The sequence below is a fragment of the Choristoneura fumiferana genome, chromosome 10 (assembly GCF_025370935.1).
Source record: "Choristoneura fumiferana chromosome 10, NRCan_CFum_1, whole genome shotgun sequence".
In the NCBI taxonomy this organism is placed as follows: Eukaryota; Metazoa; Arthropoda; class Insecta; order Lepidoptera; family Tortricidae; genus Choristoneura; species Choristoneura fumiferana.
Genome location: NC_133481.1, coordinates 17,228,151 through 17,245,033, shown reverse-complemented (window position 1 = coordinate 17,245,033; position 16,883 = coordinate 17,228,151). Strand labels below are relative to the sequence as shown.

The window sequence follows — 16,883 nt, the reverse complement described above, 5'->3', positions numbered from 1 at the left end:
TCATATCAGAATTAAATTAAAAAATTGTAATAATAAAATGAACAGTAAAATTAAAATAAACATCAAAAAACGTGAAAATGTCGTACGTACCTACTACCGTACCTAATGTCGTACTGCCTACAATATCAAAATTATGAAAATAGAAACAATTTATGAAATAGTTAAATTTTAATGTCAATGTTATAAAATCCATACTAATATTATAAATGCGTAAGTGTATTTGTATGTTTGTGTGTTTGTCCGTCTTACACGCCGTAACGGAGAGACAGTTCGACGTGATTTTTGGCATAGAGATAGTTTATGGGCCCGAGAGTGACATAGGCTACTTTTTATCCCGGAAAAATGCACAGTTCGCGAGGAAACAGCGCGCGATAACCGAATACCACGCGGGCTCCGCGGGCAAAAGCTAGTTAAATATAAAATCAAAATTAGTTGGTTCACGAAACGTGAATATCCTCAACACTTTCCTTAAAGTCATTGAAACTTCAGCATTTGCTGTAAAACCTTAGAAACCGCAAATAGAATTACCGTGCGTTGTTTGTATCAAATCAAACCTGCATACCTGATTTACGCATAATACGACTACAGTCGTGTGACTAAATAAATAATGACGTTTCGTTCTACATTATTAGGGTACCGGACTAACACGGTATTTCTTCAGGAAAGTAAATCCAAAACTTTACTTAGAACGTCAGTCATTTACGCAACGTGTGTAGGTAATAATCACGCCACTTCATCGTCCGTTGACTCCTCAGGGCTTACCGTAATAACTCAGTATTTGTCAAAGATACCTAAAGGACACTAACTAAACCGTATTTAAAGTGTTCGACTCCCGCGGCTCTAGCATACCCATCTCTGCTGTCAAGCGGTGTAGTGTGAACAAGTTTCGCATATTGAGCAAGTGTCACAATGACCAGAATCGTGCTGCTGGGTCTGGTGCTGGTGGCGGCGTGCTCAGCGCGGCAGTTCGACAAGTGCTCGCTGGTCAAGGAACTGCGCCAGCATGGCTTCCCCGAACCACAGATGAGGGACTGTAAGTACTGCTATACCTACCTATCTTAAGTTTCCAGCTGAACATGTATCCTAATTGAATCCATTAAACCTTAGGTACTAATATTATACTTAAACGCGAAAATAATTGTCTGTTCCTTACCTCTTTTCCCTTAAACCGTTGAACCGTTTAAGTACCTACTTAAATGAAATTTTGTGTGGAGATAGTTTAAGATCCTGGGGAAGGGCATATTTGAGTCAGTTTTCACCTGGGCAAATTGTTGACATCACTACTCCACTATTGGCGTATGCCATCGATTAAAATTTGTGGTTGGTTGGTCGGATTCCCCTGTGGTCCAGTTGGTAGGACACGGTCTAGCTCGCATAGATAGCAACGAAAACTTTTTCTTTTAATCATGTTCTTCACTGGTTTATTACTTTCACTGACAAAAAAAACGTTCAATGGTAAAGTTTCATACAGTCCCGTTATTTCTGCTCGTCGCTCTAGATTTGAAACTACTGTTATTTTAGAGCAACGCGGGCTTCCTATCGGAAGGAAGCCCGCGTTGCTCTAAGACTGTTATCGATGAACATGAAACTGATTCCTCCACAGAAACCTAAGTACCTTAGTATATTGGCATCGCCTGTGGATGTACCTAAGCGGCGTGTGCTGCACCCCTATGTATATCGTCTCTGGGCTGGGCCTGTACTACGAAGTGCAAAATTCGATCTTCGTATCTTGCCGTCCCGCTGACGCTTATATTATTTAACACGAGAGTGAGAGGGACGGTACGATACGAACTTCGATTTTCGAATTTGGTAGTAGCCTCCCTGAACATGTGTTGTGAGCGTGCGTGTGTTCCAGGGGTGTGCCTGGTGGAGAAGGAGAGCGGGTTCCGCACGGACGCGGTGGGCAGACTGAACGGCGACGGCTCGTGGGACCACGGGCTGTTCCAGGTCAACGACCGCTACTGGTGCACGCGCGACGGCCCGCCCGGCCTCGAGTGCAACGTCACCTGCGCCGGTAACTACCACCACAATACCAGCCCCCTGCTTCTCAAATCTTTCAAGTCTATTAGTGTTTTGTCTCGTAAATTGAATGAGAAAATGAAACAAAACACTAATAATTATTATTAGACTAATGCTTCGGGAAAGTGGGCCCAGACACTACACTTCTACAAGTTCTAGCGTTCATTACCAGTTGCCCGTCATTCGCTGGATACGTTGTCAATCTTAGAAATTATGAAACAGCTCCGCGCTAAATTTCACTCTCTTCAAGGTCATTTTTTACTTTCCTCTTTTTATCGTTTTTTTTCGGGTTGCTCATGAGAATTATGTCTAGATCAGTGATTTTATCCTGGTAAGCAATCCTGAGGGCTGACATTGTGATAGTGAAATCGATAATCTGGTACTTACCTAAGGGCCTCCGCTATCTCGCGCGGGTGCACAGCTTATCTTGGCGTGCTTGTTTCATGTCATCTATCTAATAGAGCAGCGCTGTTTGAGGCGGGTCTCGGCTCTATTGAAACCTATTGAAACGGGCGCCAAGCCGTGCACCCGCGCGTGTTAGCGGAGGCCCTTAGTATTTTCCAAGCCATTTTGTTACTGACCCCTGAACCAAAAAAGGTAATCGCTAGCTTCGTACAACACATCGCTAGAGGGGCTTAGGAAGTGCATTAAGTAGGCAACAGGGTATGATGCGCTAGTGCTGGTGGCGAGTTGCTGCGGCGCAAACTACCAACTGGCTACCCTGGAATCGACACATGCACGCCAATGCCCCTATATGGGTACACTACCGTCAGAAAGTTTAAGACGAACACAATTTTTAGTTTCATTTTCATAAATTCTTCTACAAAACATCAAATTTAATTTCTAATCAATATAAAACAACGTACCTAAACTTATTATTTTTGTCTTTTAATCGTAAGCGAATACTCTTTTCTTATATTTGTAAAAAGAAGCGTTTGAGAATAGGTACAATTAAAATGTGTATACATTGTACTGAACTTTCTGATGGTAGTGTAAACTAGCGCTAGCGAGTCAAGTTACTGGCTGGTAGAGTAATGTCGTGTGGTGTGCAGCGCTGCGGACAGACGACATCGGCGCGGCGGCGGCGTGCGTCAAGAAGATCTTCGCGCGGCACGGCTTCGGAGGCTGGACGGCGTGGACGAAGCACTGCCAGGGCGCCAAACCTGACATCTCCATGTGCTAAATCCAACATTAACCAGCAGTAGCTACCTATGAAGAAGTCGAATATTTGCGAAATAAATAGAAAAAAATAATTGGATGTCTCTATCATACATTTTTACGCATTTCCTAAGCAATTGGACAAAAATCATGACTTGTTTTTGAATTTTGATCTTACCCATGCTTTTTTAGTAACCAACGTGATGCGCTATCACGCCTTGATTTACATTGTATTAAGCCGGGTCTCTACTGAGCAAGCCGCCTCGCGCGACAGCCAATTTCGGCGCAATTTTGAGCTCAAATGGCAATGCTTTAAAAGAGGAAATTCGACGCTGCATTGGAGAAATTCAGCCGCATCTATGCAAAATGGTCATAGATAGTTTTTGACAAAAGAGTGCGTATGTGCCAGCAAAGCCTAGAAGGACATTTGCCTGACGTATTATTCCACAAATAACCCTATTTTATGTAATTCAAGATTTTATATACAAATATGCTATAACGAAAAAAAATATGTGTTTTTCATCAATTTCAAATCTTGCGTCCTTTTTGGGACACCCTTTACAAAAGGGAAATACAAAAAGGTTACAAAAAAGTGTTAAGTACAAAGGCGCACTTATCCCTGAAGGGGTCTCTGCCAGTCAAACTTTGAGTGGTAGAGAAGAGCAATCAAAAAAGGAATCGACAAATACTGAAAAACATTTGGATAAATATAAATGCCTGTAGGTAAACCTAAATATGTACATACAATATATGTATTAAACTATCTGTATCTAACTAAATATAAAATAAATAAATACACATATCACCTACCTACATCCATACTAATATTATAAATGCGAAAGTGTGTGTGCTTGTATGTATGTTTGTCCGTCTTTCACGTCGAAACGGAGCGACGGATCGACTTGATTTTTGGCATAGAGATAGTTTATAGGCCAGAGAGTGACATAGGCTACTTTTTATCCCGAAAAAATGCACAGTTCCCGAGTGAACAGCGCGCGATAACCAAACTCTACGCGAGCGGAGCCGCGGGCAAAAGCTAGTACAATATAAGTATGAGGAATAATGAATTACTAAATAATCAAGGAACTAGTGCGAGTCACATCTTCAAGGTCTCCCTGAACAAGTATACGGAGTAAAGTACGGAACATCAAGTAAACTTTCATATGCATATGAATTCGCGATTACAACCTATATCCCAACTTCTAAACTCTGATACCAGGGTAAGTAAGAGCAGTTCCGATGTACTCTGTGGTGTCTTAGTATCGTAACCATTCATATCTATGAGTTAACTTCAGCTATTTATACATCACGGTTCAGAACACCCCAGTATAATAGGTCGTCTATTGCAAGCAATTTCACAGCGACTGGGCGTGTTAATGAAATTGCAGTGGACCGCAGAAGATCGAAATTAGAACCAGTGTTCCTTAAAGGGTTTAAAGAAAACCATTATTATGGGAATAGTATTTATTACATTGCTTACTGGCTACTTAGGTCAATAGTTTTTAACAAATTCTCCACTCCGCTTGATATTAACATCAAGTTAAATAAACGGGAAAAAAATCGCAAAGTTCGCAATAATATTTGTGATTATAATTTGCGACGCCTTTGATTCTGCTCTTCCACTTTTCTGCAGACCTCCTTCATTTTGTTCAACAAGTTGTCTTGCATAGAAGTCAGCTGAAATTGAAAGAAATGCGTTTTAATTAGGGGTCATTAAAGTACTAAGTAAAGGTCACAGCTCATTAGATCCACCTGGTACCGGATCAGCACCACCTCGCCGCGAGCGGTTAGGATTCTTTACATGAATTTGTATGGGCATGCGCTCATTACATCAACTCCGTAGCGTCACTGGATCGCCTCGCTCGCTCGTGTCCACGCGCCGACGGCGAGTAGACCACTCGGTGATAGCTCGCTGCTTGTACGCTTGCCTCGCGTGAACCTTACTAAAATTCTGCTTACGTAATACTTGAAAGACCGCAAGAGGTAGAAAACTTCACGGGAATACTCGTAGTCGCTGAATTTCAGAACTGCCTTGAACTGCTATATGGGCCAATCAACTTTTTTACCGACACTGATCTGTCCGCGAAATTTTTCAAACAATTGCAGATTTTTGTAAGTAAACATGTTTTTTCTGTAATTTAATAGATGGTGTACCTACATGAAAACATGCCATCCTACGTAAGTTCAACCTTGCCATATCTTGTTGGAAGTACGATTTTTTTGGTAACGCCTGAGACAATTTTGGTAACGCAGGAGACGCCCAAAGTATCGGTAAAAAAGTTGATTGGCCCATATATACCTATATACATATGTACCAAAAACCTCAAGCAAACTTACGTTCTTGATATACTGTTCCCTGATGGCGGCGAGTTCTGCGGCGCCGGCGCTCTTTTCCTGCTCGTACTGCGCCGTGTCTTCTTTGAGGTTGCGTGTGAGCGCCGCCGCCTTCTCCGCTTCCTCCGCTGACCGCTTGTGCTTCTCTTCGGACTCCCGGAGTGCACTGTGTTCGTTTAAAGTGTAATATTAAGGTGCTGATAAACATGAGCATTCACTTGTATCATTAAGGCTCAGTTTCCACCAAAATGTGCTAGGATGTGTTGTGAGGAATTTGTTTTTCATGAACCAATAGAAACGCTTCATTTACCCATCCTCGCACTCGCAGCTGAAATGAAATGAAGTGTTTCTATTGGTTCATGAATAACGCATTTCTCTCACATCTCTGGTGGAAACGGAGCTTAAAACTGTTCTAGCATTACTGGTAAAAGCTCACAAAATAAACAGGAGCGTTTTGTCTGTTCCTCCCCCACAATCAAAATTATATAAACCAAATAGTCTCCTCATGTGTGTAATGTCTCCACATCATGATTGGCAAAATACATCTTGCTAAAACAGCAAAGGTGAAAGCTATAAAAAAACTTTTAGCGAACATTTAAGCAAAGCGACGATAAATTTGCTTCAAGCTTTATTGTAATAAAATCTAATACCTTTAAACGAGCAATTCTAGTATTATATATAATCAGAATCTCGGAAACGGCACCAACAATTTTTTTTTTTTTATTCGACTGGATGGCAAACGAGCAAGTGGGTCACAATTTCGATGAAATTTGGCATGTAGGGGTTTTCGGGGACGACGAATCGATCTAGCTTGGTCTTATCTCTGAGAAAAAGCTTACTATCTAGTTTTAACCCATGGGAAGCTCGAGTCGCCCAGGTACTGATTTATTCCAGACACAGTCCATAGGTCCACAATCAAATAACAATAGAGATGTTGACAGCATTAAAAAATAATTCGAAGACACGACTCCAGTAAAAAAACGCTTGAAAACCAGATTAATTTTCGATTAAATGAAAAATTAGATTTTTTGTTGCTTTAAAACAAATAAATAACTAACTATGAGTTAGTTAGTTAGTTAGAACTACTTTGAGTTGGCGAACAAGTGATGTCATATGTTGCTATTTCCATTCAAACTCTATGGGAGAATTGTGTTTTGAGAGCTCATAAAAAGTATGTCAGCTGATTGGTGGAGTCAACATCCCTATTAGGTAAATAGCACAATTTAAATTAGTTATGAATTAAATGACCCAGACAGGACCGGACTCTCACCGGCTAAAAAGCAGGCTGCACGTCTCCAACTCCCTGGAGCTTATTACGGGGAGGAGGGGGTTTCTGATCTACCCACAGTCTTGCTTAACTCGTGAGTGGGACTATAGTAAGGGAAGCTCACCTCTCATCAGCCTCCTGCTGCTGGGCGCGGCGCGCGCTCTGCTGCTGGCGTCTCTGCGCGACGGCGGTGGCGGCAGCCCGAGCCTCCGCCAGCGAAGCCTCCAGCTCCGATAGCTCCGTTTCCAACACGTCCAGTTCGCCCTCCGCACTGTCCGCATCTAGGTCACCGTTTTCGAAGTCCCTGTGAACAGGTTTTGATAAAACCAATATCAGAGGCAGAGTCGGATTAATAATATAATAATAATTTATTTCTTCAGATAACATAGATCCATTTCAGTAATAGAAATAGGATTAAGCTGGCGCAGGGCCTGTACTTTTATTTTTAAAAGGGGCAATTGTATTAATTAAATATATAAGTCATAGTCAATCATTTTAACGTCATCTTTTTCTTTAGAAGCGGTTTTTATATGGTTTTGTGGTGCCAGTATTGCACTTATATTAATTTGAAAAATATTTTATTGCTTCTATCTAAATTTATATTGTTTACGATCAGAAAGCATTGGTTCGCGGGGCCCTAGCGTTTATAGTAAGCAGTACAGGTAAGTATATAGAGATTAGATTTCCAAGGTACGCAATAGACTGCCTTATCGCTTCAGAACAATCTCTTCCAGGCAACCTTTACAACAGACAGGTAAAGAATAGATTTCAAATCGACTATCTAGAAATCACTTACTTGATACTATCAGCAACCTTCATAATATCGTGCAGCAAGGTATTGGTCTGGTCCAGCGTGGGCTTCAGAGTCTGCAAGTTGTTGAGACTGCTCTCCTTCTGAGTTAGAGTGGCAGAGAGAGCACTGAGCTTCTCGTCTGCCTCTCTCACGTTTTGAGCTGCTTGCTCCGCTTGCCCTCTGATGTCTTCCGCATCATAAACCTTCAGAAATGCAACATTTTACAGTAACTGTTCAGTATTGCCAGATGTCAGGAGCCTTTACCTCCTAATATTTTTTATTCACGGTGGCCACACCTTAATTGTTATAACTACCGACATCCGAATAACCGCTCCCCTCCACTTTTTCGACAACAAAACCAGCTGACTCGTCAGCTGGAGCGCCATTCATTCTCTATTTTTTAATATTATTTTAAGAATTTGAATTGTAACAGCCGTTACGCTGCCCAAACTTTACAAGCTTTCCTTCAAACCGTAGTTTTTAAATTCAACGTAAGCTCAGTGCTGCTGCTGAAGCCTCCCTGCACCCCTGCGCTGATCTGAAGGCTAAGTACGACACCAGAGGTAAGAGTTAACAGTGATTCCGGAGGAGCTGAAGACTTCGAGCCAACGGTGCCCGTTACCGACGCCCTAAGATCCTGCCCTGCAGCAGACGAGGAGTTCTCAGGTGAGAGCTTCCTACAGCAGCTATTCTTTCGCGTGCTTTTTCATTTTATTTATTAATTTGTCGCGGGACGCCATATTTTGCTTCCGGCACGTTCCTTCACCATCCCGACTTTCCTCTCGTTGCTCTTTCGAAATTTCTATACAGTCCACTTCCCCTTTCTCGCACATTTTTTGGTCTTCGAACCGAATATTTTGATAAGTGACCTTTTTTTCGTCGTTTTTCGTTGTCACTTGTTGAAAGTTCGTTTGGTGTAACTATCCTTTAAAAATTCCTTAACCTTTGTCGGGTAAGCAAAATATTGCGTCAATAAGTTGGCGGAAGGTTTGTAAAGTTCGTTACAAAATTGTCGTTAGGGTCGGATAAATTATAGGCTGGTAACCCTCATATATTGTCGTTGGAAGCGGTTACTGGTCTGTAGTATTCCTTCCCGTTTTTTCGTTGTCGTTGGGTTCGGTGGAATATAGGCTGACAACCCTCATTTATTTCATTTTTTCGTTGGAGACCGTTGTTAGTCCATATTTCAAATACCTTCCCGTTATTTTTAGTATATTTACTTTAAATAATAATTTTTCGTTGTCGTTGGGTCAGGCACACAATAGACTAACAACCCTCATTTATTCCTTTCGTCGTTGAGAGTGGTTGTTAGTTGTTGTTTAAATACCTTCCCGTTATTTTAATTTAGTTACTTTAAACTAAAAATTGTCGCTGTCGTTGGGTCGGGTACACGATAGATTAACAACCCTCATTCTTTTATCGCTTTCGTTTTTTTCGTTGAGAGGGTGTTGGTCTGTGGTTATCCTTCCTGTTAATTTTTTCGTTATCGTTAAAAAGGTAGGTCTAATTTAAATTTGCAACCCTCATTTATTTATATTTTGTCGTTGGGAGGGGTTTGCTATATTTAACGTTACCACCTCTTACTATTATTTTCGTTAATTTCGCATTTGCGTATTAAATTACCGGTGGTAGGACCTTGTGCAAGTCCGCCCGGGTTGGGACCACCATCTTATCCGTGAACCTGCCGTGAAATAACAGCGTTCGCGCTGTTGTGTTTCGGTAAAGGGGATAAGACAGCCGGTTTAAATTTAACTAGCACACAGAGGCATTTTATCTGTCCTCAAGGTTAGGTAGCGTATCGAATTTTTCATCAAAATCGGTTGTATTTACGACCCCTCCGGTTTTGTTGGCCCTATTTATTAAACTCCGTTTTTTCCGTTCGTTTCCGTTTTAATCTCCTGTACATAACCGTTACGGTGCGGTTTGGAGGCGGTTAAGTATATTTTTCGAACTGGTAACATTTATATTTTCCCGTGGCGGTTGTTAGTATATTTCCGTCTACCCGTAGTTATTTTCATGTCGGCGCCATTTTAGTTCGTTGCTGTAGCTGTGTGTAGAAGATTAAAATAAATTGAAGTAAAGTAATTCCGTGTGATATTTCGCGTGTGTTTAGAGTGAGAAGTGCGGAAAATGTCGAAAACTCAAGATACAGAGTTGAGAGCTGAGTTAGCCGACCCTGCGCGCGTAGCTCGAGACTACGCGTTAATGCGTCTCGAATATTTAGTAGCGGCGAACGATGGTGAGTTGCGATTATGTTCTGATAACGATTTTGAGACAATTTCGGGCGAATATCACAGTGCTATGCGTCAGGTTTTATGTTCTATGCCGTTAAACATGCATCGCGAAGAGTTTCGTACAACGCAGGTATTTGACGCGAATTTGCGAGCCGTTAGAGCGCGTTGGGCTGAGTTGCAATCGGACCGAGCTGTAAAGCCAGTTCAAGAAGCGCCTCCGTCTCACGCTGCTAGACTTCCAAAAATCAACATACGAGACTTTGACGGAAAACTAGAAAATTGGGTGTCGTTCAGACAGTTGTATGAATCATTGATTCATAGGCGCCCGGATTTGGCCGACGTAGAAAAGCTGCATTATTTGCTAACAATCGTAAAAAACGAGGCGTATGATTTAATAAAGAATTACCCGCTCACGAACGAGAGTTACGGTGTCGCGTATAGCGCTTTATGTAGGAAATATAATAAGACGCGACAAATCGCGACCGTTTATTTTGAGAAACTCGTGAACTGTGAACCGGTTCGTAGTTCTCGAGACTTAGACCGGGTTATACGGACGTTTACGGAGAATTTAATGATTTTAAATTCGTATAAGCTACCGGACAAAAATTTTATGTTAGTGCACTTGCTGTGGTCGAAACTAGACAAGGCTACTAAGGAACAGTTTGAATTAGAGCATAATTCCGACGGGGTTCCGGACTTTGACGTGTTAGGACAATTTATCGAAAAGAGGCGTCGGGCGCTCGAAAACGTAGGTACGATCTCACCGCCGGCGAACATACCAACGCCAGCCGGGAATAAAACGAATTCTAAACATAAAACTGCTTTCGTGGCCGCTGCTGTGTCATGCGCGGTATGCAAAGGGTCGCACCATATCCTAACCTGTCCAACGTTTTTAAAATATAGTCCGGGCGACCGGTTCACATTCGCTAAACAGAGTAGACTTTGTATTTTATGCTTGTCGAGCGCGCACTCCGTGAAGCGTTGTCGCTCGAAGCAGCGATGTGAACACTGTCGGTACTCGCATCATACTCTGTTGCATTTTCATAAACCGGAGCAACCTAGCATTATGAATAAATCGGCTGGGGCGGCTGACGAGGCCATCGCCATGGTGGCCGGCCCGGCGACCGGACCCACTTTATTTGCGACTGCCGTAGTTTTGGTCACAGATCGAACCGGTAAACGGGTTCCGGTGCGTGTGCTACTAGACTGCGCTAGCGCTTGCAACTTCATATCGGAACAGTGTGTAAACAGGCTAGGTTTGAAAGCGAGTAAAGCGAAGCACATTGTTAGCGGTATAGGCCAGGCGCTGGCGGAACCTAGTGGGACTTTGTCGTGTACTATTTCATCCAATACTGATGAACATAATAGTACATTTTCGTTCGAGGCATATGTTTTGCCGACTATATGTTCCGACATGCCAACCGGACATATTAAACCGTCGTCGTGGTTAACGAATAGAGACCTGGCCTTCGCGGACCCGTGTTGGAATGAACCGGGTCCGATCGACATGCTGCTAGGCGTTGACGTGTTCGCATCATCGTTACGTCCAGGATTGATCCAGGGTGACCCGGGTCAGCCAACGGTTATCAAAACCATATTCGGTTGGATCGTGATGGGTGGTGGAGCATTGGATATTTCTCGTCCTCGTCGTGGCAGTTGTCATGTCACTACAAAAATCACAGAAAACCTATCGTTAGATGACTCCATTAGGAGGTTTTGGGAGTTGGAGGACGTTCACACCCCGACCAATGTCCTTCTATCAAAGAATGACGCATTGTGTGAGCAACATTTTGCCACGAATTATCGCCGTACGGAAGAGGGTAGGTATATTGTTCCACTACCCTTCGCCGACCTTACAAGTAAACCAATTTTCAACGGCTCTCGTGCCATCGCGCTTAAGCTTAATGAGTTGTTGGAAAAGAAGCTTCAGCTAAACTCGGAACTTTCGAAGAGTTATGCGGCATTCATGAAGGATTACGAGGCGTGTGGTCATCTGGAAAGGTGTGACCCTCCGGCAAACGATAGCGGTCATTTTTTTTACATTCCCCATCACGGGATTCTGAGGCTCTCTTCAACTAGTACCCCTCTCCGCGTGGTATTCGACGCCAGCGCCAGGGACGTGCGAGGTATCTCATTAAACGACACATTGCTAGCGGGACCCAAACTACAAAAAAATATCTTCCACTTGCTTCTTCGTTTCCGGTGGCACGCCGTAGTTTTCACTGCTGATGTAAAGCAGATGTATAGGCAGATATTAGTGTTCCCGGAGGACGCGGAATACCAACGCATCCTTTGGCGTAGATGGAAGCCACCGGAAGCTAGGATCCGGGTCAGTTCTGCCGAAGCTGACGCTTGGCCACGGTCAGCCTCCTCAGTCGATACAGATTCTTATCTCGGTGAGCAAAAACTGGTCCCTCTGGTCGCACGTTCTAGTGAAGAAACCCCATCCGTAATATTGTTGAATAAATTCTCGTCGTTAAAAACTTTAGAACGTGTGGTGGCATACTGCCTACGTTACATCCATAATTCAAGACACCGCTTATCTAAAAATAAGGTCATCACCGGCCCCATAACCCCGGCGGAGGTCACGCGAGCCCTTATGGCTTTAATAAAGTTTTCTCAAATGAATCACTTCTCGTCGGAAATCGAACTTTTGAAAGCTCATAAATTTAATTCTCTATCGAAAACTTTAAAAAAATTATCGCCTTTCGTAGATGATGCGGGCCTCTTGAGGGTGGGCGGTCGCCTATCTCGCGCATTCGTCGACTTCGATATAAAGCACCCGTTGCTTCTACCTCGAGACGACCGTCTAACCGTGCCTTTAATTGAAGAGTACCACCAAAAATTTATGCATCCGGGAGTACAAACGCTTCAAAACTTGCTCGCTAAGAATTTCTGGATACTCTCGCCAAAGCGCGCGATCCGGTCAGTCGTAACGAAATGTTTAAAATGCTTTCGCGTTCGTCCTACAAGCGCGTCTGCACCTTTCATGGGGGACCTCCCTTCTTACAGAATTAACGCATTAAAACCGTTCTTAAGCGCCGCCGTCGACTACGGCGGACCTTTCGACGTATCTCTCGGTCGTGGGCGGGGAAATAAAACGTACAAAGCGTACATTTGCGTCTTTGTATGCACAGCTACTAAGGCCGTTCATGCAGAACTCGCCACCGAACTTACGACAGAAGCGTTCCTCGCCGCACTAAGACGTTTCGTAGCACGCCGCGGACACTGCCGCAAACTAGTTTCCGATCAAGGAAAAAAAATGCATCAAGATTTCTGGGCAAGGTGGTCCCAAGAATACATGCATACGCTGCAGCAGCGAATGAAATGGCACGATAGGCAGGTTGCCCGAGAAAAGGGCGCACTAGTCCTTGTCCTTAACGAACAAACCAGCCCCATGAAGTGGCCTTTAGGTCGCACCGTAGATACCCATCCTGGAGCTGACGGCATAGTGCGCGTCGTGACCGTGCGCACCGCATGCGGTCTTTATAAACGACCAGTCGTAAAGCTCTGCCCCCTGCCTACCTAACTCCATCGCTACTATCGCTCGTAGTAATCCTACTTTCCATCTCTTTATTTACTTTTTATTTATTTTTATCGTTTAACCTAGTTAAAATACAGCGTATTTTGGTGGGCGGAAATGTTCAGTATTGCCAGATGTCAGGAGCCTTTACCTCCTAATATTTTTTATTCACGGTGGCCACACCTTAATTGTTATAACTACCGACATCCGAATAACCGCTCCCCTCCACTTTTTCGACAACAAAACCAGCTGACTCGTCAGCTGGAGCGCCATTCATTCTCTATTTTTTAATATTATTTTAAGAATTTGAATTGTAACAGCCGTTACGCTGCCCAAACTTTACAAGCTTTCCTTCGAACCGTAGTTTTTAAATTCAACGTAAGCTCAGTGCTGCTGCTGAAGCCTCCCTGCACCCCTGCGCTGATCTGAAGGCTAAGTACGACACCAGAGGTAAGAGTTAACAGTGATTCCGGAGGAGCTGAAGACTTCGAGCCAACGGTGCCCGTTACCGACGCCCTAAGATCCTGCCCTGCAGCAGACGAGGAGTTCTCAGGTGAGAGCTTCCTACAGCAGCTATTCTTTCGCGTGCTTTTTCATTTTATTTATTAATTTGTCGCGGGACGCCATATTTTGCTTCCGGCACGTTCCTTCACCATCCCGACTTTCCTCTCGTTGCTCTTTCGAAATTTCTATACAGTCCACTTCCCCTTTCTCGCACAGTAACAATTATGATAATTTAAACAAGTAGATAGGGTAAATCATCAATTACTGGGTACCATTCAATAACTAGCCACATTCATTACACTAAAATTGAATTCTAGTAACCTATAAATAGAATTAATTTTTGGAATAAGGTGTGAATTACTGGCTACCCTTCAATAACCTGCCACCTTAGGCATCGCATCGTCCTAATAGAACGCGAATGCGCGATCATCGTAGGTTCGCGCGAATATTACTCGTACGAACGCGCGATCAAACATAATGAACTAGAATAGGTGTCCTAACTGACAATCGCACGACTCAAATGTTTGTAAATCTATTCGCGCGAACTTAGTTCGTACGAACGCGCGATCAAACATATTGAATTCGAATAGGTGTCCGAATCGAAATTCGCGCGATAATTGCGTCGGCGGGGCACCGCGCTCGCTCGCGTCGTCAATTCGAGCGATGATACAACACCCAGTTTTTGATATCGCGCGAACACGCGATAGTCGCATCGCTTACTCGCGCGATGATCACGCATTCTCGCGTTTTATTAGGACGATACCTTATACTAAAATGAATTCTGATGACCTATAAATAGAATTCATTTTTAGTATAAGGTGCCCAGTTATTGAAAGGTGGCCAGTAATTGACATTTTACCTTTAAGGGAAGGAGACATGTGTCGCAGAGATGTAGCTGCTTAGCATCATATATCATATTATTGCGAAGTGGCAAGGTGGTAGGTTGAGTACATACCTTAAGATCCTTCTTCCTTGCATTCTCAGCAAGAATACCGTCGCGGTGGGCTTTCTTCTGCTCCAGTAGGATATCTGTCTGTCTGTTCTCCTCCAATATGGCCTCTAACTCTTGTAATACCTCAGTTTCTACTTCTTTCTCCTGTTTCAATTCTTCTTCTAAAAGCGGTATATCATGTTCTAACTGGAAAGAGAATAAAATTATTTTCATAGGTAGTTTGTAAGAATTCAAGATTTTGGGACAAGTCACATTTTAAAAGAAAAATAAGATGTAAAAGTAGATAATTTTGTGTTCATATCATAACCAATAGTAGAATCATTTAATTAAAGTAACTTACTTAATGAAGTCAACACTTATCACTAAAATAAAAATATGAACAAGTGCCTACCTTTGTTTTTAACCCCCGACGTGAAAAGATGGGTATTATAAGTTTCACACCAGTCTGGGGCATTATAGCTCTCAAATGGATAGACCGATTTGAATGCGGTTTTTTTTACATGAAAGCAAGTTAGAGATTTTAGAGCTGTTTCACTAAAATTGGTTCAGCCATTTTAGAGGTATAACTTTGAAGTGGCAACTTTTTTAAGTTGGTTTTGTTTTATTTAACCACTCTAGTATAAATGTTGCTGTCTAAAAGGTTGCCTTCACATGAATTTACATGTATCTTAAGAGTAAAAGCACTTGAAATTGTTGATGTACATATAGAAGCTACAATGTACATTGGCTTGTTCGAACATTGGCAGATTTGGCAGCTGGCGTGACACACTGCCATGTTTTATTTGTATAATTACCTGTTCTAGCCGCTCTTTACGGTTGCCTTTTTCCACTGCCTCCATGTTCCTCATTTGAATCAGATTATCCTTCTTTTCCGTCAGCTTTTTCACCTGACAAATATCAACATAGTTAAATTAAAACCGGAAAGTAATAAAAATTTCAATTAAATTTTTTGAATAATAGGCTAGTTTCACAATAAATCATCTACAGATTAAAGAAATATGTCCACTATTTTCTGATAATATACCTAGTGGACTAAATAGAATAATAATTTTATATGAAACACACTAAAAACTAAAGGCATTATTACCTCATCCTTGTGTGAAAACAACTCATCCTCACTCGGAGCAATGTCCTCCAACCGTGATTCATTGAACACCATAAGATTAAAAAGCACCATGAGCATAGTATAACTCTTCATGGTGGTGGGCTGGAGAAGATGCATAATGGAGAAGGCGAGGTTGGCTTCGGTCATGATGGATATGATGTGGTTGACTATGCGTGTTGTGTTGATCACGGGGAGCAGGTCGCGGTAGTAGCTTGTGTGCTCGTCTGGGTCTTCTGGGGACTGGGAATTAAGATTAAAAGTTTTTGTTTCAGTCATATTTAGTTGGCAAAATCGTAAAACAAAGGCTTATTGTATAATGCATCTTTTTGGAATTGCTAGTAAATAAAATTAAGATTTCATTTTGATCCCTAATCAAAAATTCAACCTCAATATCGATAGTATTGATAGAGCTTTATTCCTAAAAATTTAATTGAAATAAACGAAATAACAATTTAGGTAAAGTGTAACTAGCTCACCATAAGCACATTGTCTCTATTGACGCCAAATCGGTCGAAAAGACGAAACAGAGCTGCCATCACCGCCTGAGGCTTCCTAAGGTCCGGCAAAGCCAGCGGCATATCAGGGAAAAGGCCATTCCAGTTAGACAAGAAGTTATCCACAGCAACCGTCGACACTGTAACACGCATTTATTACATTAACAAATACAAATCATTTTCTGATTTTTCATAATATGTGATGCCAGAAGTTACCTGTACCTTTTTCCATTTTGCTACACTCAGAGCTTCAAGTTAGTATTTTACAAGCCAGTTTGTTGTTAACAACAAACAAAGTTAACTTTGTTGAAATAACTGAAACCACTGATCTTATATTTAACGTGGTTTTGGTTTTCAAATTCAATGCAACAACAACAATTCGAATCGAAAATTTCAAAACAATTCATCCCAACGACTTCTTCTTTTTTAAAAACAAAACAAAAACTAACGAACGTCAAGCCTTACAATTTCATTCAAATGCTAGGTTTTTAGCCACATTT

The 16,883-nt window shown here is 42.2% G+C and overlaps 2 protein-coding genes across 2 annotated transcripts; one reads left to right on the top strand and one right to left on the bottom strand.

Annotated features, from left to right (window-relative positions):
- Positions 1-705: 705 nt before the first annotated feature.
- On the top strand, positions 706-3,684 carry LOC141431652 (lysozyme-like). The gene is made up of 3 exons (XM_074092832.1): positions 706-1,033; positions 1,856-2,014; positions 3,072-3,684. Exons 1-3 carry the CDS (start codon positions 910-912, stop codon positions 3,200-3,202), a joined length of 414 nt encoding a protein of 137 aa, XP_073948933.1. The 5' UTR covers positions 706-909; the 3' UTR covers positions 3,203-3,684.
- Positions 3,685-4,623: 939 nt separating this feature from the next.
- Positions 4,624-16,816, bottom strand: LOC141432218 (uncharacterized). The gene is made up of 9 exons (XM_074093734.1): positions 16,606-16,816; positions 16,366-16,523; positions 15,872-16,129; positions 15,579-15,671; positions 14,788-14,970; positions 7,575-7,774; positions 6,903-7,082; positions 5,515-5,677; positions 4,624-4,854 (listed from the first exon to the last, which is right to left on the bottom strand). Exons 1-9 carry the CDS (start codon positions 16,613-16,615, stop codon positions 4,765-4,767), a joined length of 1,335 nt encoding a protein of 444 aa, XP_073949835.1. The 5' UTR covers positions 16,616-16,816; the 3' UTR covers positions 4,624-4,764.
- Between the last annotated feature and the right edge of the window lie 67 nt (positions 16,817-16,883).

Excerpts from the sequence above, each read along its gene's own strand:
- LOC141431652 (XM_074092832.1), top strand. The coding sequence starts at position 910 with ATGACCAGAATCGTGCTGCTGGGTCTGGTGCTGGTGGCGGCGTGCTCA. Across the intron at positions 1,034-1,855 it reads CGAACCACAGATGAGGGACT|GGGTGTGCCTGGTGGAGAAG; the intron begins GTAAGTACTGCT and ends CGTGTGTTCCAG. Across the intron at positions 2,015-3,071 it reads GTGCAACGTCACCTGCGCCG|CGCTGCGGACAGACGACATC; the intron begins GTAACTACCACC and ends TGTGGTGTGCAG.
- LOC141432218 (XM_074093734.1), bottom strand. Across the intron at positions 7,775-14,787 it reads CAAGGAAGAAGGATCTTAAG|GTTTATGATGCGGAAGACAT; the intron begins GTATGTACTCAA and ends GCATTTCTGAAG. Across the intron at positions 4,855-5,514 it reads GGGAACAGTATATCAAGAAC|CTGACTTCTATGCAAGACAA; the intron begins GTAAGTTTGCTT and ends TTTCAATTTCAG.